General features: G+C 46.7%; 1 protein-coding gene across 1 annotated transcript; it reads right to left on the minus strand.

Moving 5' to 3' along the window:
- Window positions 1–10,913: 10,913 nt before the first annotated feature.
- On the minus strand, window positions 10,914–23,824 carry LOC308152057 (uncharacterized protein; the record flags this gene model as incomplete). Its single annotated transcript, XM_080550700.1, has 6 exons — window positions 10,914–11,074; window positions 20,606–20,734; window positions 21,452–21,595; window positions 22,485–22,616; window positions 23,165–23,299; window positions 23,797–23,824. 6 exons carry the CDS (start codon window positions 23,822–23,824, stop codon window positions 10,914–10,916), a joined length of 729 nt encoding a protein of 242 aa, XP_080406826.1.
- Window positions 23,825–26,435: the final 2,611 nt, after the last annotated feature.

Here is a 26,435-nt window from a genome sequence, read left to right on the forward strand (position 1 = left end):
AGTCTTTCTTTGTCCACAAACTGTTTCCGTACTGCAGCAGTGAAGGTATTTATCAGGTCGTATAACGTCGTTTATATAACGTCGTTTATATGACATCGTTTATATAACGTCGTTTATATGACACGTCACAAACAGGAGCGGTGAACTTTACCACTGGCAGGGTCACATGACAGCAACGCCTTAGCCAATCAGGAAGGTTTCTGGTGCAAAGTGCCTTTGAGTGGGAGGCAGGGAGGCTGCAGCGAGTCAGGAGTTCCACTGTATGTTTACCCCCCCGCCATATAGACAAAACAGGAAGAGAATTGGCATTTTTTTGGTTCCAGCTTGATTCATTAGATGCGTAAATAGACGTGGTCGGACTGATTTCCTTGCAGGATCTCATTTTTAAGACCTAGCACCTCATTTTTAGACCGGATAACTGAAGTTATCAGACCAGACCCAGACCAGACCAGACCAGACCAGACCAGACCCAGACCAGACCTGACCCAGCCTCTGACCAAACCAGACCAAACCAGACCAGAACCAGACCAGACCAGACCCAGGCCAAGACCAAACCAGACCAGACCCAGACCAAACCAGACCAGACCAAACCAGACCAGACCAAACCAGACCAGACCAAACCAGACCAGACCAAACCAGACCAGGCCCAGACCAGACCCAGACCAGCCCAGACCAAACCAGACCAGACCCAGGCCCAGACCAAACCAGACCAGACCCAGACCAAACCAGACCAGACCAGACCAGACCCAGACCAAACCAGACCAGACCAAACCAGACCAGACAAGGCCCAGACCAGCCCAGACCAAACCAGACCAGACCAGACCCAGGCCCAGACCAAACCAGACTAGACCAGACCCAGACCCAGACCCAGACCAGACCAGACCAGACCCAGACCAGACCAAACCAGACCAGACCAGACCAGACCAGACCCAGACCAGACCCAGACCAGACCAGACCCAGACCAGACCAGACCAGACCAGACCAGACCAGACCCAGACCAGACCAGACCCAGACCAGACCAGACCAGACCAGACCCAGACCAGACCAAACCAGACCAGACCAGACCAGACCAGACCCAGACCAGACCAAACCAGACTAGACCAGCCCAGTTCTATAAAACAGTTTGGGCTCCTCACCACAAAACCCCCTCTACTACTCTACTACAAAGACACTTATGGAGGTCAGTGCCACTCACTCAGGAGTGGCACCAAGCTTAGCCAACTAGCTTAGCCAACTAGCTTAGCTAACCCTAACCCAACACAACACCACAACACCACAACACCACAACACACCACCATAACACAACACACAAAAACACAACAACACACTTAAACACACTAACAGTGAGTTACTGCTAGCATTAGCATGTAGCATTATTACAACACAGCGTATCTTACCTTCTTGATACTTCAGTGAGATCTGCACCTGTGTGTGTGTGTGAGTGTGTGAGTGTGAGTGTGTGTGAGCGTGTGTGTGTGTGAGTGTGTGTGTGAGTGTGAGCGTGTGTGTGTGAGCGTGTGTGTGTGAGAGAGTGTGTGTGTGTGAGAGAGTGTGTGTGTGTGAGAGAGTGTGTGTGTGTGTGAGAGAGTGTGTGTGTGTGTGTGTGAGTGTGTGTGTGTGTGTGTGTGTGAGTGTGAGTGTGTGTGTGTGTGTGAGTGTGAGCGTGTGTGAGCGTGTGTGAGCGTGTGTGTGAGTGTGTGTGTGTGTGTGTGTGTGAGTGTGAGTGTGTGTGTGTGTGTGTGTGTGAGTGTGTGTGAGTGTGAGTGTGTGTGAGTGTGTGTTATCAGAGGAGGGTGGGTCATGAGGCTGAGGGTCAGGCCTCCAGGGTTTATGGCCACCCTGTTCTGTTTAAAGGAACAGAGGAATGGTTGCGTGGGTGTGCTGGCGCTATGTCATAGAGAGGGCTCTGATGTCATAGAGAGGGCTCTGATGTCATAGAGAGGGCTCTGATGTCATAGAGAGGAATCTGATGACTACTATGGGCTAGCCTAGCGCTATGAGGCTACTATGGGCTAGCCTAGCGCTATGAGTCTACCTACTATGGGCTAGCCTGGGGCTATGAGGCTACTATGGGCTAGCCTAGCGCTATGAGGCTACTATGGGCTAAATGCATTTACGACAACGCACCCCCTTACCTCAAGGACCTGGTCAAATCCCACAGCCTCTCCACTCGCACTCTCCGCTCATCAAATGCAAACCTCCTCAAACCCACCAAAACCCACCTCCGCTCCATGGGAGACCGGGCCTTCTGCTCCATCGCCCCCGAACTGTGGAACGCCCTCCCTGCCCACCTGAGAGCACCACAGTCGGTCGACTCTTTTAAGAGCGGACTTAAGACTCCTCTTTTTAACAAAGCGTTCCAGTAGCCAGATTAGTATTTATTTATTTTTCTTTAGTTTTATGCCACAGTGTCTTTTTAACCTTTCTGCTTTTGATGTTTTTAGTGATCTTTATTGTGTTGTGCTGTTTTTGTTTCTTTTATTGACTGTAGCACTTTGAGATTCTTGGAATGTAAAGTGCTTTATAAATGAAATCCATTATTATTATTATTATTAAATATTATTATTACTATGGGCTAGCCTAGCGCTATGAGGCTACTATGAGCTAGCCTAGCGCTATGGGCCTACTATGGGCTAGCCTAGCGCTATGGGGCTACTATGAGCTAGCCTAGCGCTATGGGGCTACTATGAGCTAGCCTAGCGCTATGAGGCTACTATGGGCTAGCCTAGCGCTATGAGGCTACTATGGGCTAGCCTAGCGCTATGGGGCTACTATGGGCTAGCCTAGCGCTATGGGGCTACTATGGGCTAGCCTAGCGCTATGGGGCTACTATGGGCTAGCCTGGGGCTATGGGGCTACTATGGGCTAGCCTAGCGCTATGGGGCTACTATGGGCTAGCCTAGCGCTATGGGGCTACTATGAGCTAGCCTAGCGCTATGAGGCTACTATGGGCTAGCCTAGCGCTATGAGGCTACTATGGGCTAGCCTAGCGCTATGGGGCTACTATGGGCTAGCCTAGCGCTATGGGGCTACTATGGGCTAGCCTAGCGCTATGGGGCTACTATGGGCTAGCCTGGGGCTATGGGGCTACTATGGGCTAGCCTAGCGCTATGGGGCTACTATGGGCTAGCCTAGCGCTATGGGGCTACAATGGGCTAGCCTAGCGCTATGGGTCTACTATGGGCTGTGCTAGTGGTGGGGTGGGTTCTTTATATAGCACATTTCATACAACAGCTGCAATTCAAAGTGCAACAGCTGCAATTCTTACATACGTGCTTTACATATAGCATACACCAGAGTCTCTCATGTCAGGGGGGAGGGCGTTTCAGAGTCTCTCAGGTCAGGGGGGAGGAGGGCGTTCCAGAGTCTCTCAGGTCAGGGGGGAGGTGGGCGTTTCAGAGTCTCTCAGGTCAGGGGGGAGGAGGGCGTTCCAGAGTCTCTCAGGTCAGGGGGGAGGAGGGCGTTCCAGAGTCTCTCAGGTCAGGGGGGGGGAGGGCGTTCCAGAGTCTCTCAGGTCAGGGGGGAGGGCGTTCCAGAGTCTCTCAGGTCAGGGGGGAGGGCGTTCCAGAGTCTCTCAGGTCAGGGGGGAGGTGGGCGTTTCAGAGTCTCTCAGGTCAGGGGGGAGGAGGGCGTTCCAGAGTCTCTCAGGTCAGGGGGGAGGAGGGCGTTCCAGAGTCTCTCAGGTCAGGGGGGAGGAGGGCGTTCCAGAGTCTCTCAGGTCAGGGGGGAGGAGGGCGTTCCAGAGTCTCTCAGGTCAGGGGGGAGGAGGGCGTTCCAGAGTCTCTCAGGTCAGGGGGGAGGAGGGCGTTCCAGAGTCTCTCAGGTCAGGGGGGAGGAGGGCGTTCCAGAGTCTCTCAGGTCAGGGGGGAGGAGGGCGTTCTAGAGTCTCTCAGGTCAGGGGGGAGGAGGGCGTTCCAGAGTCTCTCAGGTCAGGGGGGAGGAGGGCGTTCTAGAGTCTCTCAGGTCAGGGGGGAGGGCGTTCCAGAGTCTCTCAGGTCAGGGGGGAGGAGGGCGTTCCAGAGTCTCTCAGGTCAGGGGGGAGGAGGGCGTTCCAGAGTCTCTCAGGTCAGGGGGGAGGAGGGCGTTCTAGAATCTCTCTGTCCCCTTTAGTTCTTAGTCTGGTCCTTGCCGGAGGACCTCAGTGTCCGGCTGGATGAGTAGGGGTGGATGAGTAGGTGTGGATGAGTAGGGAGGGATGAGGAGGGCTGGATGAGTAGGAGTGGATGAGTAGGGGTGGATGAGTAGGGGGGGATGAGTAGGGGGGGATGAGGAGGGGGGGATGAGGAGGGGTGGATGAGGAGGGGTGGATGAGGAGGGGGGGATGAGGAGGGGTGGATGAGTAGGGGGGGATGAGTAGGAGTGGATGAGTAGGGGTGGATGAGTAGGAGTGGATGAGGAGGGGGGGAGGAGGAGGGCTGGATGAGGAGGGGGGATGAGGAGGTGTGGATGAGTAGGGGGGGATGAGTAGGGGTGGATGAGGAGGGGTGGATGAGTAGGGGTGGATGAGGAGGGGTGGATGAGGAGGGGTGGATGAGTAGGGGGGGATGAGGAGGGGTGGATGAGTAGGGGGGGGTGAGGAGGGGTGGATGAGTAGGGGTGGATAAGTAGGGGGGGATGAGGAGGGGGGGATGAGGAGGGGGGGATGAGTAGGGGTGGATGAGGAGGGGGGGATGAGGAGGGGGGGATGAGGAGGGGGGGATGAGGAGGGGTGGATGAGGAGGGGGGGATGAGGAGGGAGGGATGAGGAGGGCTGGATGAGGAGGGGGGGATGAGTAGGGGGGGATGAGGAGGGGTGGATGAGTAGGGGTGGATGAGGAGGGGTGGATGAGGAGGGGTGGATGAGTAGTGGGGGATGAGGAGGGGTGGATGAGTAGGGGGGATGAGGAGGGGTGGATGAGGAGGGGTGGATGAGGAGGGGTGGATGAGTAGGGGGGATGAGGAGGGGTGGATGAGGAGGGGTGGATGAGTAGGGGGGGATGAGTAGGGGGGGATGAGGAGGGGTGGATGAGGAGGGGTGGATGAGTAGGGAGGGATGAGGAGGGGTGGATGAGTAGGGGGGGATGAGGAGGGAGGGATGAGGAGGGGGGGATGAGTAGGGGTGGATGAGTAGGGGGGGATGAGTAGGGGGGGATGAGGAGGGGTGGATGAGGAGGGGTGGATGAGTAGGGAGGGATGAGGAGGGGTGGATGAGTAGGGGGGGATGAGGAGGGAGGGATGAGGAGGGGTGGATGAGTAGGGGTGGATGAGTAGGGAGGGATGAGGAGGGGTGGATGAGTAGGGGGGGATGAGTAGGAGTGGATGAGTAGGAGTGGAGGAGGAGGGGTGGATGAGTAGGGGGGGATGAGTAGGGGGGGATGAGGAGGGGGGGATGAGTAGGGGGGGATGAGGAGGGGGGGATGAGGAGGGGGGGATGAGTAGGAGTGGATGAGCAGGGGGGGATGAGGAGGGGGGGATGAGTAGGGGGGGATGAGGAGGGGGGGATGAGGAGGGGGGGATGAGGAGGGGGGGATGAGTAGGAGTGGATGAGGAGGGGGGGATGAGGAGGGGTGGATGAGGAGGGGGGGATGAGTAGGGGGGGATGAGTAGGAGTGGATGAGGAGGGGTGGATGAGGAGGGGTGGATGAGGAGGGGTGGATGAGGAGGGGTGGATGAGTAGGGGTGGATGAGGAGGGGTGGATGAGGAGGGGGGGATGAGTAGGGGGGGATGAGTAGGAGTGGATGAGGAGGGGTGGATGAGTAGGGGTGGATGAGGAGGGGTGGATGAGGAGGGGGGGGATGAGTAGGGGGGGATGAGTAGGAGTGGATGAGGAGGGGTGGATGAGGAGGGGTGGATGAGGAGGGGTGGATGAGGAGGGGTGGATGAGTAGGGGGGGGTGAGGAGGGGTGGATGAGGAGGGGTGGATGAGGAGGGGTGGATGAGTAGGGAGGGATGAGGAGGGGTGGATGAGTAGGGGGGGATGAGGAGGGGTGGAGGAGGAGGGCTGGATGAGGAGGGGGGGATGAGGAGGGGTGGATGAGGAGGGGGGGATGAGGAGGGGTGGATGAGTAGGGGGGGATGAGGAGGGGGGGATGAGGAGGGGTGGATGAGGAGGGGGGGATGAGTAGGGGTGGATGAGGAGGGGGGGATGAGTAGGGGGGGATGAGGAGGGGGGGATGAGTAGGGGGGGATGAGGAGGGGTGGATGAGTAGGGAGGGATGAGGAGGGGTGGATGAGTAGGGGGGGATGAGGAGGGGTGGATGAGTAGGGAGGGATGAGGAGGGGTGGATGAGGAGGGGGGGATGAGTAGGGGGGGATGAGTAGGGGGGGATGAGGAGGGGGGGATGAGTAGGGGGGGATGAGGAGGGGGGGATGAGTAGGGGGGGACTACGTCATAACTAGTGTGCTTGGTGCAACCCATTCAAGTTTAGTAGTGACTAAATCTTGATTTAGTAAATACTTACGCTATAACTAGGGTTAGTTTGTACTTAGTAAGAAGTGGTGCAACCGACCCCTGGAACTGCTGCGCCCTGCTGCTTCTTTACTCACCAACTGCCAAAACATTCCGGAACTCTCACCACCTGGAGTGCCTAAAGGTGTTCTATGTTGGTGTTTTACCTAGCAACAACACTCTGATTGGTGCAACCGACCCCAGATGTGTCCACTCACTGAGCCCAACATGTCTCTGCTGCAGTACCTGTTTCCTGTCCACGGTGTCCATGGATACCAGGAGGGGAAGGAAGCTGATGATGTCACCATGATGATGTCACCATGACCCCCAGCCTGTTGTACAATGTTACACAATGCTGGAAACTACTGATGTTGTAACACACACACACACACACATATACACACACACCTACAGACACACAGACACGCACACACACACATATATATATACACACACACACACACACAGACACGCACACACACACACAGACACGCATACGCACACACACACACACACGCACATATATATACACAGACAGACTCAGACACAGAGACAGACACAGAGACAGACACAGACACAGACACACACACACAGACACACACACACACACACACACACACACACACACACACACGTACCAATCCCATAGTAACACAGCTCTTGAGTCAAGCTTAGCCAGGGGGGAAGGTGGCTAACTTTCTAACCTCAAAATAAGTCAGTCTTATTTTCTATGCAACAGGCAGTCTTAATTAGACTGGTCTAACCTGAGAATATAAAACTAGTCTAAGGCTTAGACCAGTCCTAATCTATGTTTATGAGAATATAAAGCTAGTCTAAGGTTTAGACCAGTATGAGAATGTAAGACTAGTCTAAGGCTTAGACCAGTCTTAATCTATGTTTATGAGAATATAAGACTAGTCTAAGGCTTAGACCAGTCCTAATCTATGTTTATGAGAATATAAAAGTAGTCTAAGGCTTAGACCAGTCTTAATCTATGTTTATGAGAATATAAAGCTAGTCTAAGGCTTAGACCAGTCTTAATCTATGTTTATGAGAATATAGGACTAGTCTAAGGCTTAGACCAGTCTTAATGAATGAATGAATGAATGAATGGACTTTATTGTCATTGCTACAGTACAGGTACCAAACAACGAAATTTAGGAGGGGTGGCTCCCCTGGTGTTAGGAAAGGGGAAAAAAACTACTCACCAGGACATCACTATTATGACATCATAACATCATAACATGGTAAACACACCAGGGGGCCGTTCCACTAATGTTGATTAGTATATCGCCGATTAAAATAAATCAGGCGATCAGGCAACTCGGGATTGGAATTCAAGCCTCAGGTGATTCCTCGAACGAGGATTAGGCTTGTATCATGAGTGTTCACAGAACACCGGCTTAGAAATCCTCGATATGGGCGCGTGCACGCAGACATAAAGAGCCCAGAAGAGTCGATCTGTCGAAATGAAGATACTCCACTCTGCAGGGGTCCTACATTTGCGCAGCATTCCGAATTATTGATCTTTATGAAGACGGAAAAATAAGATGTAAAATAGTGCAATACTGCCGCAATTAACAAGGCGAGGGAAATGGTTTGGCAAGAAATTGCTGACCGATTAAATGCGTAGGTCATACTAGCCCCAGTTATTGTTATATGTTCATATTTTAATAAATTAATATTTACTACTGTGGTGATATCAGCAGCAGGCTACAAGCCTTCATATCGTCACAATGGCCTAGTGGTATCGACCGCTGCCATAGTATTTATTCGTCATTTTAAATCGGTGGTTCAAATCCCTCTTCAGACACACTTTTTACTGCATTTCGTTGTCTGAATCTAATCTAAAATCTCATCTAAAAAAGTATGTAGGCTATACAATTATGGTGCAGGCTAATTTACAAGAACTGACACGATTACAATGGTGTTTGAAGCCTTTTCATGAAATCTTCGGTTAAATGTAAAAAAAAAAATAAAAAAAATAAATCAAGTCTCGAACTCGCAACCTTAGGAACTCTAGCTGGTTGCCTTAACCACTGCGCCAGCCAGACCGCTGTGACAAAAGCATTGCAAGTTAATAGACATACCTATTTATTTTATTGTATTTTTTACACTTTCTAATTTATTTATCTATCGATCTATCTATCTATCACACTTTCAAAATATCAGGTTATCTATCACACAATCAAACTATCTATCTATCGATCGATCACACTTTCAAATTATCAAATTATCTATCTATCACACAGTCAAACTATCTATCTATCTATCTATCTCGTGTGAAGTGGGAACTAATATTTCCTAAAAGACACTTGAGGAACTGTCGTTCGGGATGTAGTTTCCGCCTGTGAGCCTTTTTTGACGCACGCATTACCTTAGCCAGCCTCTTAGCCTGCTCGTGACCAGAATAACTCGGGAGGCTATGTTGCATAGCAACCAAACAGCGAATTATTTGAGCCACATTGATGGAACCGAACGCAAGATAAAATTATCGCCGATTAGAACTTTATCGCGGATTAGAAGATAATCGAGCTTCGTGGAATAGGCCCCAGGACACATCACTATTAAGACATCATAACATCATAACATGGTAAACACAGCAGGACACATCACTATTATGACATCATAACATCATAACATGGTAAACACAGCAGGACACATCACTATTATGACATCATAACATCATAACATGGTAAACACAGCAGGACACATCACTATTATGACATCATAACATCATAACATGGTAAACACAGCAGGACTCCAGGTGAGTTTGGGAAGCAGAACTTTAATAAAACAACAAGACGACAGATGTCAGTGAAACATTCCTCATCTAAAGAGATCAGAACACATCATATCTATCAACATTAACCTCAGACACTTCATACCTCAATGATATATATATATATATATTCTATATTCATACTTCAATTATCCTGTCTGTTAAGTCACTACAGTGAAATATGATCAATTTGGAAAATAAAACACATGTGTCACATCATACAATATCATCTCCATGTCCATCCATATATTACTTTATCTCAGTTTGAAGCCATATAAAATATATTAGTTTCAGTTTTTTCTCTGAAAATATTTTCTAACAGAACTCTGAGATGCCCCTTACTAACTGGTTAACACTAACTAACTAGTTAACACTAACTAACTAGTTAACACTAACTAACTAACACTAACTAACTAGTTAACACTAACTAACACTAACTAACTAGTTAACACTAACTACCTAACTAGTTAACACTAACTAACTAACTAGTTAGCACTAACTAACTAACACTAACTAACTAACTAGTTAACACTAACTAACTAACTAGTTAACACTAACTAACTAGTTAAAAATAACTAACTAACTAGTTAACACTAACTAACTAACTAACTAACTAACTAGTTAACACTAACTAACTAACACTAACTAACTAACACTAACTAACTAGTTAACACTAACTAACTAGTTAACACTAACTTACTAACTAGTTAACACTAACTAACTAGTTAACATTAACACATTTCAGTGCAAGTTTGATTCAGAATGATAATGATCACAGTTATAGAGAAACACTGTAAGACACTAACACTGCAGAGGGGAGGCTGTGGAGGTAGAAAACAGAGGCCAGGGGAGGCTGTGGAGGTAGAGGACAGGCTCATTGCAATGCATAGTATAGTTCGACCTCCCCCAGCCTCCCCTGGTGTTCTACCTCCCCCAGCCTCCCCTGGTGTTCTACCTCCCCCAGCCTCCCCTGGTGTTCTACCTCCCCCAGCCTCCCCTGGTGTTCTACCTCCCCCAGCCTCCCCTGGTGTTCTACCTCCCCCAGCCTCCCCTGGTGTTCTACCTCCCCCAGCCTCCCCTGGTGTTCTACCTAGTCCCCTAGCCTCCCCTGGTGTTCTACCTCCCCCAGTCTCCCCTGGTGTTCTACCTCCCCCAGCCTCCCCTGGTGTTCTACCTCCCCCAGCCTCCCCTGGTGTTCTACCTAGTCCCCTAGCCTCCTAGTCTCCTAGTCTCCTAGTCCCCTAACCTCCTAGCCTACTAGTCTCCTAGCCCCCTAGTCTGCTAGCCCCCTAGTCTGCTAGCCCCCTAGTCTCCTAGCCTCCTAGCCCCCTAGTCCATTAGTCTCCTAGCCCCCTAGTCCACTAGTCTCCTAGTCCACTAGTCTGCTAGTCCCCTAGTCTTCTAGCCTCCTAGTCTCCTAGTGCCCTAGCCCCCATCTCCCATCCCTAGCCTCCTAGCCCCCACCTCCACCTCCACCCCTAGGCCCCACCCCCACCCCTAACCCCGCCCCTAACCCCACCCCTATCCCTAACCCCACCCCTATTCCTATCCCCGCCCCTAGCCCCACCCCTAGCCCTAACCCCGCCCCTAACCCCCACCCCGCCCCTAACCCCCACCCCTAGCCCTAACCCCGCCCCTAACCCCACCCCTATCCCTAACCCCACCCCTAACCCCGCCCCTAGCCCCGCCCCTCAGGTGCGGGGTCAGGTGGTGTGGACGTAGTTTCCAGGGAAGAAGCCGTGGTGTCCGTGCAGCGCGCCCTCACACCAGCCGTCCTGCCCCCTGCTGGTCAGGTAGATCACCTGCCCCTGGCGGAACACCAGGTCCCCCGGCCGCCCTGTGTCGTAGTCGTACAGCGCCACCACTAGGACACACGGGGTACTGCAGTCAGACCACAACACCACCACTAGGACACACGGGGTACTGCGGTCAGACCACAACACCACCACTAAGACACACGGGGTACTGCGGTCAGACCACAACACCAACACCTCTCTGCTGTCTAACTACCTAGGGGGTAACCGTGGTAACTCCATGGTAACTATGGTAACTCCCTGGTAACTATGGTAACTCCATGGTCACTATGGTAACTCCATGGTCACTATGGTAACTCCATGGTCACTATGGTAACTCCATGGTAACTCCATGGTAACTCCACGGTAACTATGGTATCTCCACGGTAACTATGGTAACTCCACGGTAACTATGGTACCTCCATGGTAACTATGGTAACTCCATGGTCACTATGGTAACTCCATGGTCACTATGGTAACTCCATGGTAACTATGGTAACTCCATGGTAACTATGGTAGCTTTTGTAGACTTTGTTGTAAGTCGCTTTGGATAAAGGCGTCAGGTTGCTAAATGGTGTAAACGTGACACAGTCTGGTGTTTTGGTCCTCATGTCAATAACCAATCAAAATGTTCAGACTTTTCTTTTGAAACATGGAACTACGTTTCAACGTTGTTGAGAATCACAACACAAACTCGCTAGTCAAGCCAAAATACTGCAACAACGCAATGGATTGGGTGAGTAATCCCCACTGCTACCCTAGTTAACTACAACACTACTTTACATTGTTACCTAGTTAACTACAACACTAACGGCGTGACATTGGACAGGACGCTCACGTTTCGCCGACACCTCGAGTCACTGCGCAAGAAGTTAACAGCTCGTGTGGCGTTGATGAGGCGACTGGTTGGCTCGGGCTGGGGCGCCGGCGCAAGGACCTTGCGCACGGCAGCCCTAGCCCTCGTTTATTCAACTAGTGAATATTGCGCCCCAGTATGGTGTCGCAGTGCCCACACCCGCCTCATCGACTCGCCTATAAACGAAGCCTTGCGCATTGTGACAGGATGCTTGCGTCCTACCCCCGTGGACAACCTTCCCATCCTAGCAGGCATCCAGCCCGCAGGCCTCCGCCGCATGGGAGCCACAGCACGTCTCGCCTGCCGGGCCGTGGAGCATAATAACCATCTGCTCCATGATAGGCTCACTATAACAGCGGAGCCCTCCCGGCGTCTCAAGTCGAGACACCCATTTGTGCCTGCCGCACAGGATCTCAGGCAGCAATGCAGAGATCTCAACATCAGTGTGGCAGGATGGGCGGATTATATGTGGCGCGCGGAGTGGGAGGCTAACACCTCCAAACTCCGCGACCACATCCCAGTCGCCGGCGCTGAGCCCCTCGGGATGGACTTGCCAAGGCTATCCTGGGTGAGGCTCAATCGTCTCCGGACCGGCGTCGGGCGTTTCCGCTCATCAATGCACAGATGGGGCTTGGCCCCAAATGCGTCGTGCGAGTGTGGCGCAGAGGACCAAACCGCAGACCATATTATCCTGGATTGCCCGGTGTACCACCCACCCAACGGGATGCATGGTCTGTCGGTATTAGATGACGAGACGATGACGTGGCTTCTGGAGGGGTGTCCAGAAATATAGCCCGGGTGAGCCCCTCAACCAGGTTTCGGGGTGGTAAAAGGGTAGCCCCTCGGCCCCGAGCCTGGTGGAGTGGAGAGGAAAAACAACTACCCATATGCCGAAGAAGAACTACAACACTACTTTACATTGTTACCTAGTTAACTAGAACACTATTTTACATTGTTACCTAGTTAACTAGAACACTACTTTACATTGTTACCTAGTTAACTAGAACACTACTTTACATTGTTACCTAGTTAACTACAACACTACTTTACATTGTTACCTAGTTAACTAGAACACTACTTTACATTGTTACCTAGTTAACTAGAACACTACTTTACATTGTTACCTAGTTAACTAGAACACTACTTTACATTGTTACCTAGTTAACTATAACACTACTTTACATTGTTACCTAGTTAACTATAACACTACTTTACATTGTTACCTAGTTAACTAGAACACTACTTTACATTGTTACCTACAACACTACTTTACATTGTTACCTAGTTAACTAGAACACTACTTTACATTGTTACCTAGTTAACTACAACACTACTTTACATTGTTACCTAGTTAACTACAACACTACTTTACATTGTTACCTAGTTAACTAGAACATTACTTTACATTGTTACCTAGTTAACTACAACACTACTTTACATTGTTACCTAGTTAACTAGAACACTACTTTACATTGTTACCTAGTTAACTAGAACACTACTTTACATTGTTACCTAGTTAACCAGAACACTACTTTACATTGTTACCTAGTTAACTACAACACTACTTTACATTGTTACCTAGTTAACTACAACACTACTTTACATTGTTACCTAGTTAACTACAACACTACTTTACATTGTTACCTAGTTAACTACAACACTACTTTACATTGTTACCTAGTTAACTAGAACACTACTTTACATTGTTACCTAGTTAACTAGAACACTACTTTACATTGTTACCTAGTTAACTACAACACTACTTTACATTGTTACCTAGTTAACTAGAACACTACTTTACATTGTTACCTAGTTAACTAGAACACTACTTTACATTGTTACCTAGTTAACTACAACACTACTTTACATTGTTACCTAGTTAACTACAACACTACTTTACATTGTTACCTAGTTAACTACAACACTACTTTACATTGTTACCTAGTTAACTACAACACTACTTTACATTGTTACCTAGTTAACTAGAACACTACTTTACATTGTTACCTAGTTAACTAGAACACTACTTTACATTGTTACCTAGTTAACTACAACACTACTTTACATTGTTACCTAGTTAACTACAACACTACTTTACATTGTTACCTAGTTAACTACAACACTACTTTACATTGTTACCTAGTTAACTACAACACTACTTTACATTGTTACCTAGTTAACTAGAACACTACTTTACATTGTTACCTAGTTAACTAGAACACTACTTTACATTGTTACCTAGTTAACCAGAACACTACTTTACATTGTTACCTAGTTAACTACAACACTACTTTACATTGTTACCTAGTTAACTACAACACTACTTTACATTGTTACCTAGTTAACTACAACACTACTTTACATTGTTACCTAGTTAACTACAACACTACTTTACATTGTTACCTAGTTAACTAGAACACTACTTTACATTGTTACCTAGTTAACTAGAACACTACTTTACATTGTTACCTAGTTAACTACAACACTACTTTACATTGTTACCTAGTTAACTAGAACACTACTTTACATTGTTACCTAGTTAACTAGAACACTACTTTACATTGTTACCTAGTTAACTAGAACACTACTTTACATTGTTACCTAGTTAACTACAACACTACTTTACATTGTTACCTAGTTAACTACAACACTACTTTACATTGTTACCTAGTTAACTACAACACTACTTTACATTGTTACCTAGTTAACTACAACACTACTTTACATTGTTACCTAGTTAACTAGAACACTACTTTACATTGTTACCTAGTTAACTAGAACACTACTTTACATTGTTACCTAGTTAACTACAACACTACTTTACATTGTTACCTAGTTAACTACAACACTACTTTACATTGTTACCTAGTTAACTACAACACTACTTTACATTGTTACCTAGTTAACTACAACACTACTTTACATTGTTACCTAGTTAACTAGAACACTACTTTACATTGTTACCTAGTTAACTACAACACTACTTTACATTGTTACCTAGTTAACTACAACACTACTTTACATTGTTACCTAGTTAACTACAACACTACTTTACATTGTTACCTAGTTAACTAGAACACTACTTTACATTGTTACCTAGTTAACTACAACACTACTTTACATTGTTACCTAGTTAACTAGAACACTACTTTACATTGTTACCTAGTTAACTAGAACACTACTTTACATTGTTACCTAGTTAACTAGAACACTACTTTACATTGTTACCTAGTTAACTATAACACTACTTTACATTGTTACCTAGTTAACTATAACACTACTTTACATTGTTACCTAGTTAACTAGAACACTACTTTACATTGTTACCTACAACACTACTTTACATTGTTACCTAGTTAACTAGAACACTACTTTACATTGTTACCTAGTTAACTACAACACTACTTTACATTGTTACCTAGTTAACTACAACACTACTTTACATTGTTACCTAGTTAACTAGAACATTACTTTACATTGTTACCTAGTTAACTACAACACTACTTTACATTGTTACCTAGTTAACTAGAACACTACTTTACATTGTTACCTAGTTAACTAGAACACTACTTTACATTGTTACCTAGTTAACCAGAACACTACTTTACATTGTTACCTAGTTAACTACAACACTACTTTACATTGTTACCTAGTTAACTACAACACTACTTTACATTGTTACCTAGTTAACTACAACACTACTTTACATTGTTACCTAGTTAACTACAACACTACTTTACATTGTTACCTAGTTAACTAGAACACTACTTTACATTGTTACCTAGTTAACTACAACACTACTTTACATTGTTACCTAGTTAACTAGAACACTACTTTACATTGTTACCTAGTTAACTAGAACACTACTTTACATTGTTACCTAGTTAACTACAACACTACTTTACATTGTTACCTAGTTAACTACAACACTACTTTACATTGTTACCTAGTTAACTACAACACTACTTTACATTGTTACCTAGTTAACTAGAACACTACTTTACATTGTTACCTAGTTAACTAGAACACTACTTTACATTGTTACCTAGTTAACTACAACACTACTTTACATTGTTACCTAGTTAACTACAACACTACTTTACATTGTTACCTAGTTAACTACAACACTACTTTACATTGTTACCTAGTTAACTACAACACTACTTTACATTGTTACCTAGTTAACTAGAACACTACTTTACATTGTTACCTAGTTAACTAGAACACTACTTTACATTGTTACCTAGTTAACCAGAACACTACTTTACATTGTTACCTAGTTAACTACAACACTACTTTACATTGTTACCTAGTTAACTACAACACTACTTTACATTGTTACCTAGTTAACTACAACACTACTTTACATTGTTACCTAGTTAACTACAACACTACTTTACATTGTTACCTAGTTAACTAGAACACTACTTTACATTGTTACCTAGTTAACTAGAACACTACTTTACATTGTTACCTAGTTAACTACAACACTACTTTACATTGTTACCTAGTTAACTAGAACACTACTTTACATTGTTACCTAGTTAACTAGAACACTACTTTACATTGTTACCTAGTTAACTACAACACTACTTTACATTGTTACCTAGTTAACTACAACACTACTTTACATTGTTACCTAGTTAACTACAACACTACTTTACATTGTTACCTAGTTAACTACAACACTACTTTACATTGTTACCTAGTTAACTAGAACACTACTTTACATTGTTACCTAGTTAACTAGAACACTACCGTATTTTCCGGACTATAAGTCGCGGTTTTTTTCATACTTTGGCTGGTCCTGCGACTTATAGTCAGGTGCGACTTATATATCAATAATTCATAATCTCTGACTGACATGAACTGACATACGGTAATCTCTGACTGACATGAACCAAGGAGTAACTTCCGCTAGCGCCTCATACACGATAGAATAGCCATTATACTTGACAATGTGGACATTAAACACGACAATGTGGACATTAAACATGATGTTATGGACCTTATACACAATGTTATGGACGTTATAAACGATATTAAAGTCATTTATTCCTTCCAGAGACTGTTCTATGTTGCTAAGTTACCCCCACGAGGCTATTTTGCTACTTCCGCTAGCGCCACATACGCGATAGAATAGCCATTATACTCGACAATGTGGACATTAAACACGACAATGTGGACATTAAACATGATATTATGGACCTTATACACGATATTATGAACGTTATACACGATATTAAAGTCATTTATTACCTTTCAGAGGCTGTTCAATGTTGCATTGTTTGTAGGCCGCCCTTCATCCTAACTACTTCCGTTTTTCACCAAGCTATCTTTGTCATGGCCTTATACACGATAAATAGTCGTTACACTCGACAATGTGGACATTAAGCACTATATTATGAACGTTATACACGCTATTATGAACGTTATACACGATATTAAAGTCATTTATTACCTTTCAGAGGCTGTTCCATCCTGTTTGCTTGCTCCCGCGACGCCATTTTGCTAACCTTCGTTAGCAACGCGCTAGCTAGCCCTGGCTTTACACTCGATAATTTAAGTATTTCTAACCTTTCAGAAGAAGTTTTAACGTGAATTATGTCCTTCCTGGGCTTACAAATCCTCTCATGTCTCTTCACAGTGCCAGACTAGAGTCAAGCTCAACAGGGTCTTCTTTCCCCGCTGATTCCGCCAAGCCCGTTCCCTTGAACCATGCGACTTATAGTCCAGTGCGACTTATATGTGGTTTTTTCCTCTTCATGACCCATTTTTTGCCTGCTGCGACTTATACTCGGGTGCGACTTATAGTCCGGAAAATACGGTACTTTACATTGTTACCTAGTTAACTACAACACTACTTTACATTGTTACCTAGTTAACTACAACACTACTTTACATTGTTACCTAGTTAACTACAACACTACTTTACATTGTTACCTAGTTAACTACAACACTACTTTACATTGTTACCTAGTTAACTAGAACACTACTTTACATTGTTACCTAGTTAACTACAACACTACTTTACATTGTTACCTAGTTAACTACAACACTACTTTACATTGTTACCTAGTTAACTACAACACTACTTTACATTGTTACCTAGTTAACTAGAACACTACTTTACATTGTTACCTAGTTAACTACAACACTACTTTACATTGTTACCTAGTTAACTAGAACACTACTTTACATTGTTACCTAGTTAACTACAACACTACTTTACATTGTTACCTAGTTAACTACAACACTACTTTACATTGTTACCTAGTTAACTACAACACTACTTTACATTGTTACCTAGTTAACTAGAACACTACTTTACATTGTTACCTAGTTAACTACAACACTACTTTACATTGTTACCTAGTTAACTACAACACTACTTTACATTGTTACCTAGTTAACTACAACACTACTTTACATTGTTACCTAGTTAACTACAACACTACTTTACATTGTTACCTAGTTAACTAGAACACTACTTTACATTGTTACCTAGTTAACTAGAACACTACTTTACATTGTTACCTAGTTAACTACAACACTACTTTACATTGTTACCTAGTTAACTACAACACTACTTTACATTGTTACCTAGTTAACTAGAACACTACTTTACATTGTTACCTAGTTAACTAGAACACTACTTTACATTGTTACCTAGTTAACTACAACACTACTTTACATTGTTACCTAGTTAACTACAACACTACTTTACATTGTTACCTAGTTAACTAGAACACTACTTTACATTGTTACCTAGTTAACTACAACACTACTTTACATTGTTACCTAGTTAACTAGAACACTACTTTACATTGTTACCTAGTTAACTAGAACACTACTTTACATTGTTACCTAGTTAACTACAACACTACTTTACATTGTTACCTAGTTAACTACAACACTACTTTACATTGTTACCTAGTTAACTAGAACACTACTTTACATTGTTACCTAGTTAACTACAACACTACTTTACATTGTTACCTAGTTAACTACAACACTACTTTACATTGTTACCTAGTTAACTAGAACACTACTTTACATTGTTACCTAGTTAACTACAACACTACTTTACATTGTTACCTAGTTAACTACAACACTACTTTACATTGTTACCTAGTTAACTACAACACTACTTTACATTGTTACCTAGTTAACTAGAACACTACTTTACATTGTTACCTAGTTAACTAGAACACTACTTTACATTGTTACCTAGTTAACTACAACACTACTTTACATTGTTACCTAGTTAACTAGAACACTACTTTACATTGTTACCTAGTTAACTACAACACTACTTTACATTGTTACCTAGTTAACTACAACACTACTTTACATTGTTACCTAGTTTAACTACAACACTACTTTACATTGTTACCTAGTTAACTACAACACTACTTTACATTGTTACCTAGTTAACTACAACACTACTTTACATTGTTACCTAGTTAACTAGAACACTACTTTACATTGTTACCTAGTTAACTACAACACTACTTTACATTGTTACCTAGTTAACTAGAACACTACTTTACATTGTTACCTAGTTAACTACAACACTACTTTACATTGTTACCTAGTTAACTACAACACTACTTTACATTGTTACCTAGTTAACTAGAACACTACTTTACATTGTTACCTAGTTAACTAGAACACTACTTTACATTGTTACCTAGTTAACTACAACACTACTTTACATTGTTACCTAGTTAACTAGAACACTACTTTACATTGTTACCTAGTTAACTACAACACTACTTTACATTGTTACCTAGTTAACTACAACACTACTTTACATTGTTACCTAGTTTAACTACAACACTACTTTACATTGTTACCTAGTTAACTACAACACTACTTTACATTGTTACCTAGTTAACTAGAACACTACTTTACATTGTTACCTAGTTAACTACAACACTACTTTACATTGTTACCTAGTTAACTACAACACTACTTTACATTGTTACCTAGTTAACTAGAACACTACTTTACATTGTTACCTAGTTAACTACAACACTACTTTACATTGTTACCTAGTTAACTAGAACACTACTTTACATTGTTACCTAGTTAACTAGAACACTACTTTACATTGTTACCTAGTTAACTACAACACTACTTTACATTGTTACCTAGTTAACTACAACACTACTTTACATTGTTACCTAGTTAACTAGAACACTACTTTACATTGTTACCTAGTTAACTACAACACTACTTTACATTGTTACCTAGTTAACTACAACACTACTTTACATTGTTACCTAGTTAACTAGAACACTACTTTACATTGTTACCTAGTTAACTAGAACACTACTTTACATTGTTACCTAGTTAACTACAACACTACTTTACATTGTTACCTAGTTAACTAGAACACTACTTTACATTGTTACCTAGTTAACTAGAACACTACTTTACATTGTTACCTAGTTAACTAGAACACTACTTTACATTGTTACCTAGTTAACTACAACACTACTTTACATTGTTACCTAGTTAACTAGAACACTACTTTACATTGTTACCTAGTTAACTACAACACTACTTTACATTTTCCAAAAGAAAAGTCAGATCATTACATCAGATCCCGACATGAGGACCAAAGCATTAGAACGTGTCACAAATGTCAATGTGGCACGGTAACCGTGGTAACTACGCGGTACCTATTTGTAACTACGCGGTAACCGTGGTAACGTGAGTGTGTGTGTGTGTGTGTTACCTTTCTCTAAGAAGTCCGGCGGGGCGGAGGTGTCGTAATCCACCGGGGGAGGGAGGGGGGGCATGATGTCATCGAACCCCCCCGCCATGTCCAATAGCGGTGGAGGGGGCGGGGCTGGGATCTCCAGGTCTAACGGGATTGGGCAGAATAATCAGAATAATCAGACTTCCCGGATCACATGATCACATCTGGTCTCTCGTGACAACCAACCAACCCACCGACCGACCGACCGGAAGTCGTCATTTCAGTCAGAGACAGAGAGAGCTCAGCAGCAGCAGCAGCGACAGCAGCACTCACCTTCTCCCCCTCTGGTCTGGAGAAGTATTACACCCACACAGACTGCCCTCTACTGTCCCCTCTGGTCTGGAGGAGTATTACACCCACACAGACTGTCCTCTACTGCCCCCTCTGGTCTGGGGGAGTATTACACCCACACAGACTGTCCTCTACTGCCCCCCTGGCCAGGAGGGGTATTACACCCACACAGACTGTCCTCTACTGCCCCCTCTGTTCTGGAGGGGTATTACAACCACACAGACTGTCCTCTACTGCCCCCTCTGGTCTGGAGGGGTATTACAACCACACAGACTGTCCTCTACTGCCCCCTCTGGTCTGGGGGAGTATTACACCCACACAGACTGTCCTCTACTGCCCCCCTGGCCAGGAGGGGTATTACACCCACACAGACTGTCCTCTACTGCCCCCCCCTGGTCAGGAGGAGTATTACAACCACACAGACTGCCCTCTACTGCCCCCTCTGGCCAGTAGGGGTATTACACCCACACAGACTGTCCTCTACTGCCCCCCCTGGTCAGGAAGAGTATTACAACCACACAGACTACTCACCCAGGTGTTCCAGGCTGGCTGGGAGGCAGGTGAGGGGGGGCTGGGAACCTGGGAGGGCCAGGAGGCAGGAGAGGGGGCTGAGGGGGGTCGGGGGGCTGCCGGGGGCCAGGGGGGGGGGGTATGGAGGGGGAGGGGGGATCATGACTGACAGGTGAGCAGAGAGATAGCACCGTAAGACTTCATATCCAGGACTAGAGTACTAAGACCTAATGCTAATGCTAATATTGATATCAATACAGATGTTAATATAAGAGCTAATGCTAATAGTATTATTGACACCAACGTCATAAACAACTGCTACTAATCCAGGGAGATATGTGACACAGTCTGGTCATCTGGTCCGCATGTCAACAACCAATCAAAACGTTCATACTTTTCCTTTGAAACACGGAACTACGTTTCAACGTTGTTGAGAATCACGACACAAACTCGCTAGTCAAGCCAAAATACTGCAACAACGCAATGGATTGGGTGAGTAATCCCCACTGCTACCTAGTTAACTAGAACACTAGTTTACATTGTTACCTAGTTAACTAGAACACTACTTTACATTGTTACCTAGTTAACTAGAACACTACTTTACATTGTAAGCAGGATCACAAAACAAGCTGTGTTAGTTGACTAGCGATGTGTCGTTGATTTTCAACAACGCTGAAATGTATTCACATTTTTAAAAAGGAGGGGGAGGGGGGGGATAGAGACAGGGACAGAGAGAGAGAGAGGGAGAGACAGAGAGACAGAGAGAGAGACAGAGAGAGACAGAGAGAGAGAGACAGAGAGAGAGAGACAGAGAGAGACAGAGAGAGACAGAGACAGAGACAGAGAGAGAGAGAGAGGGGGGGGAGACAGGGAGAGAAAAAAAAGTCAGATCATAACATCAGATCCCGACATGAGGACCAAAGCATTAGAACGTGTTACGTATGCTAACATGCTACAGCTAACTTCCTGGCTAGGTCACATGTTCTACTGGGGCTCCCATTGGACGAGAGCTGGGCAGGGGGCCGGGCGGAGGGGCGTGGCCCCAGGACCTTACGTGATTGGAGGGTGGGCAGGAAGAGGGAGCGCGTGTAGAGGGGGCGGGCCCTCAGGGAGAGGGGGCGTGGCCTGAGGGACATGGAGCGAGCGCTGGGGGGGCGACGCCCCCTAGACCTCCGGGGCTGCAGGGCTGCACACACACACACACACACACACGCACACACGCACACGCACACACACACACACACACACGCACACACGCACACGCACACACACAAGCACACACGCGCACAGGTTAGACAGGCAGACAGACAGACAGACAGACAGACAGACAGGCAGGCAGACAGACAGGCAGACAGACAGACAGACAGGCAGACACAGAGACAGACAGGCAGACAGATAGACAGATAGACAGATAGACAGGCATCCAGACAGACAGATAGACAGATAGACAGACAGACAGGCAGACAGATAGACAGACAGACAGACAGACAGGCAGACAGATAGACAGATAGACAGACAGACAGGCAGACAGACAGGCAGGCAGACACAGAGACAGACAGGCAGACAGATAGACAGACAGTCAGACAGACAGACAGACAGACAGGCAGACAGATAGACAGACAGGCAGACAGACAGACAGGCAGACAGATAGACAGATAGACAGACAGGCAGACAGACAGATAGACAGACAGACAGACAGGCAGACAGACAGACAGGAAGCTCCACCCCCTTTACCTGCGTCCACATCCTCCCCTGGGGGAGGGGGCGGGGCTGGCAGCTCCAGGCCCTCATTGGTGGGTGGAGGGAGGGGGGCGTGGCCAGCCGAGGGCGGTGGAGGTGAAGGAGGAGGGAAGCTGTTCTCCTCAGACACTGTAACACACACACACACACACACACATGTTATGCATTTGCATAACAATTATTAAGACTGACTTATTTTGAGGTTAGAAAGTTAGCCTCCTTCCCCCCTGGCTAAGCTTGACTCAAGAGCTGCGTTGCGATGGGAACGAGTCAGCCTTAACACCTGCATTGCTATGGGAACGTGTCAGCCTTAAGAGCTGCGTTGCTATGGGAACGAGTCAGCCTTAACACCTGCGTTGCTATGGGAACGAGTCAGCCTTAACACCTGCGTTGCTATGGGAACGTGTCAGCCTTAACACCTGCGTTGCTATGGGAACGAGTCAGCCTTAACACCTGCGTTGCTATGGGAACGTGTCAGCCTTAACACCTGCGTTGCTATGGGAACGAGTCAGCCTTAACACCTGCGTTGCTATGGGAACGAGTCAGCCTTAACACCTGCGTTGCTATGGGAACGAGTTCAGCCTTAAGCGTCAGTTGGAACACTGTTTCAATGCAAAACGACTGACTGGCCTCCTGTAACACAAACGCATTCATCGCGTATGATTTAGCTACTCGAAGCTGGCAAGCCCATGGGTTTATGGAGCAGTTTGGTTTGGTTTGTCAAGTAGCCAGCTAGATAGCCCCATAGTTCAAGCTAGGCGTCAGTTATGAGGCTAGTAGCTAGCTATCCCCATAGCTCAAGCTAGGCGTCAGTTATGAGGCTAGTAGCTAGCTATCCCCATAGCTCAAGCTAGGCGTCAGTTATGAGGCTAGTAGCTAGCTATCCCCATAGCTCAAGCTAGGCGTCAGTTATGAGGCTAGTCGCTAGCTAGCACTGTAACTCCAGAGCGGTAAACTACTTCACTGGTTACAACTGCTAAGCAGCATACTGACATATACATGTCATATTCCTCCAATATACACACGCTTTCAGCAGAAGAAAAGGGAGTTGATCAGGTGTGTTGTGTGTGTGTGTGTGTGTGTGTGTTAACCAGGTGTGTGTGTGTGTGTGTGTGTTAAGCAGGTGTGTGTGTGTGTGTGTTAAGCAGGTGTGTGTGTTAAGCAGGTGTGTGTGTGTTAACCAGGTGTGTGTGTGTGTGTGTGTTAAGCAGGTGTGTGTGTGTGTGTGTTAAGCAGGTGTGTGTGTGTGTTAACCAGGTGTGTGTGTGTGTTAACCAGGTGTGTGTGTGTGTGTTAAGCAGGTGTGTGTGTGTGTGTGTTAACCAGGTGTGTGTGTGTGTGTTAACCATGCGTGTGTGTGTGTGTGTTAAGCAGGTGTGTGTGTGTGTGTTAAGCAGGTGTGTGTGTGTGTTAAGCAGGTGTGTGTGTGTGTTAAGCAGGTGTGTGTGTGTTAACCAGGTGTGTGTGTGTGTGTGTGTGTGTGTGTTAAGCAGGTGTGTGTGTGTTAACCATGTGTGTGTGTGTGTGTGTTAAGCAGGTGTGTGTGTGTGTTAACCATGTGTGTGTGTGTTAAGCAGGTGTGTGTGTGTGTGTGTGTGTGTGTCCACTCACCTGTCTCCAGCGTGGCTGTAGGCTGGGGGGGCGGAGGAGGGGGAGGAGGGGGAGGGGGGGGGAGGGGGGGAGGAGGAGGCCAGGGGCGGGGCTGCAGGGGGAGGGGGAGGAGGGGGAGGGGGGGAGGCCACAGAGGAGGGAGGGGCTGGGGGAGGGGGGGGCGGGGCCTCTGTCAAGGCAGGGGGCGGGGCTTCCTCCAGGGAGGTGATGATGTCACAGGTGATGTCACAGGTGATGATGTCACAGGTGATGATGTCACAGTCAGCTGACTGGGAAGGAGCCACGGGCGGAGGGACGGCCTTACCTACGCTGCTACACACACACACGCACACACGCACACGCACGCACGCACACACACGCACACGCACACGCACACACACACACACACACACACACACACACACACACAATCATTATAATGAGTAATGATATAATGAATAATATGTGCCACAATGACCTGTCCTGTCCCCTCCTGTCCTGTCCTGTCCCCTCCTGTCCTCTCCTGTCCCCTCCTGTCCTGTCCTGTTCTGTCCTGTCCTGTCCCCTCCTGTCCTGTCCTGTCCTCTCCCCCCCTGTCCTGTCCTGTCCTGTCCCCTCCTGTCCTGTCCTGTTCTGTCCTGTCCTGTCCCCTCCTGTCCTGTCCTGTTCTGTCCTGTCCTGTCCCCTCCTGTCCTCTCCTGTCCTGTCCCCTCCTGTCCTCTCCTGTCCTGTCCTGTCCCCCCCTGTCCTGTCCTGTCCCCTCCTGTCCTCTCCTGTCCTGTCCTGTCCTGTCCCCTCCTGTCCTGTCCTGTCCTGTCCCCTCCTGTCCTGTCCTGTCCCCTCCTGTCCTGTCCTGTCCTCTCCCCCCTGTCCTGTCCTGTCCCCTCCTGTCCTGTCCTGTTCTGTCCCCTCCTGTCCTCTCCTGTCCCCTCCTGTCCTGTCCTGTCCTGTCCTGTCCCCTCCTGTCCTCTCCTGTCCCTTCCTGTCCTGTCCTGTCCTGTCCCCTCCTGTCCTCTCCTGTCCTGTCCCCTCCTGTCCCCTCCTGTCCTGTCCTGTCCCCTCCTGTCCTGTCCTGTCCTGTCCTGTCCTGTCCCCCCCTGTCCTCTCCTGTCCTGTCCTGTCCCCTCCTGTCCTGTCCTGTCCTGTCCTGTTCTGTCCTGTTCTGTCCTGTCCTGTCCCCTCCTGTCCTGTCCTGTCCTGTCCTGTCCTGTTCTGTCCTGTCCTGTCCTGTCCTGTCCTGTCCCCTCCTGTCCTGTCCCCTCCTGTCCTGTCCTGTCCTCTCCTGTCCCCTCCTGTCCTGTCCTGTCCCCCCCTGTCCTGTCCTGTCCCCCCCTGTCCTGTCCTGTCCCCTCCTGTCCTCTCCTGTCCTGTCCTGTCCCCTCCTGTCCTCTCCTGTCCTGTCCTGTCCTCTCCCCCCCTGTCCTGTCCTGTCCCCTCCTGTCCTGTCCTGTTCTGTCCCCTCCTGCCCCCTCCTGTCCTGTCCTGTCCTGTCTTGTCCTGTCCTGTCCTGTCCTGTCCCCTCCTGTCCTCTCCTGTCCCTTCCTGTCCTGTCCTGTCTTGTCCTGTCCCCTCCTGTCCTGTCCTGTCCCCCCCTGTCCTCTCCTGTCCTGTCCTGTCCCCTCCTGTCCCGTCCTGTCCTGTCCTGTCCTGTCCTGTTCTGTCCTGTTCTGTCCCC

The sequence above is a fragment of the Nansenia antarctica genome (assembly GCF_963989245.1).
Source record: "Nansenia antarctica genome assembly, contig: SCAFFOLD_333, whole genome shotgun sequence".
Taxonomy (NCBI): Eukaryota; Metazoa; Chordata; class Actinopteri; order Argentiniformes; family Microstomatidae; genus Nansenia; species Nansenia antarctica.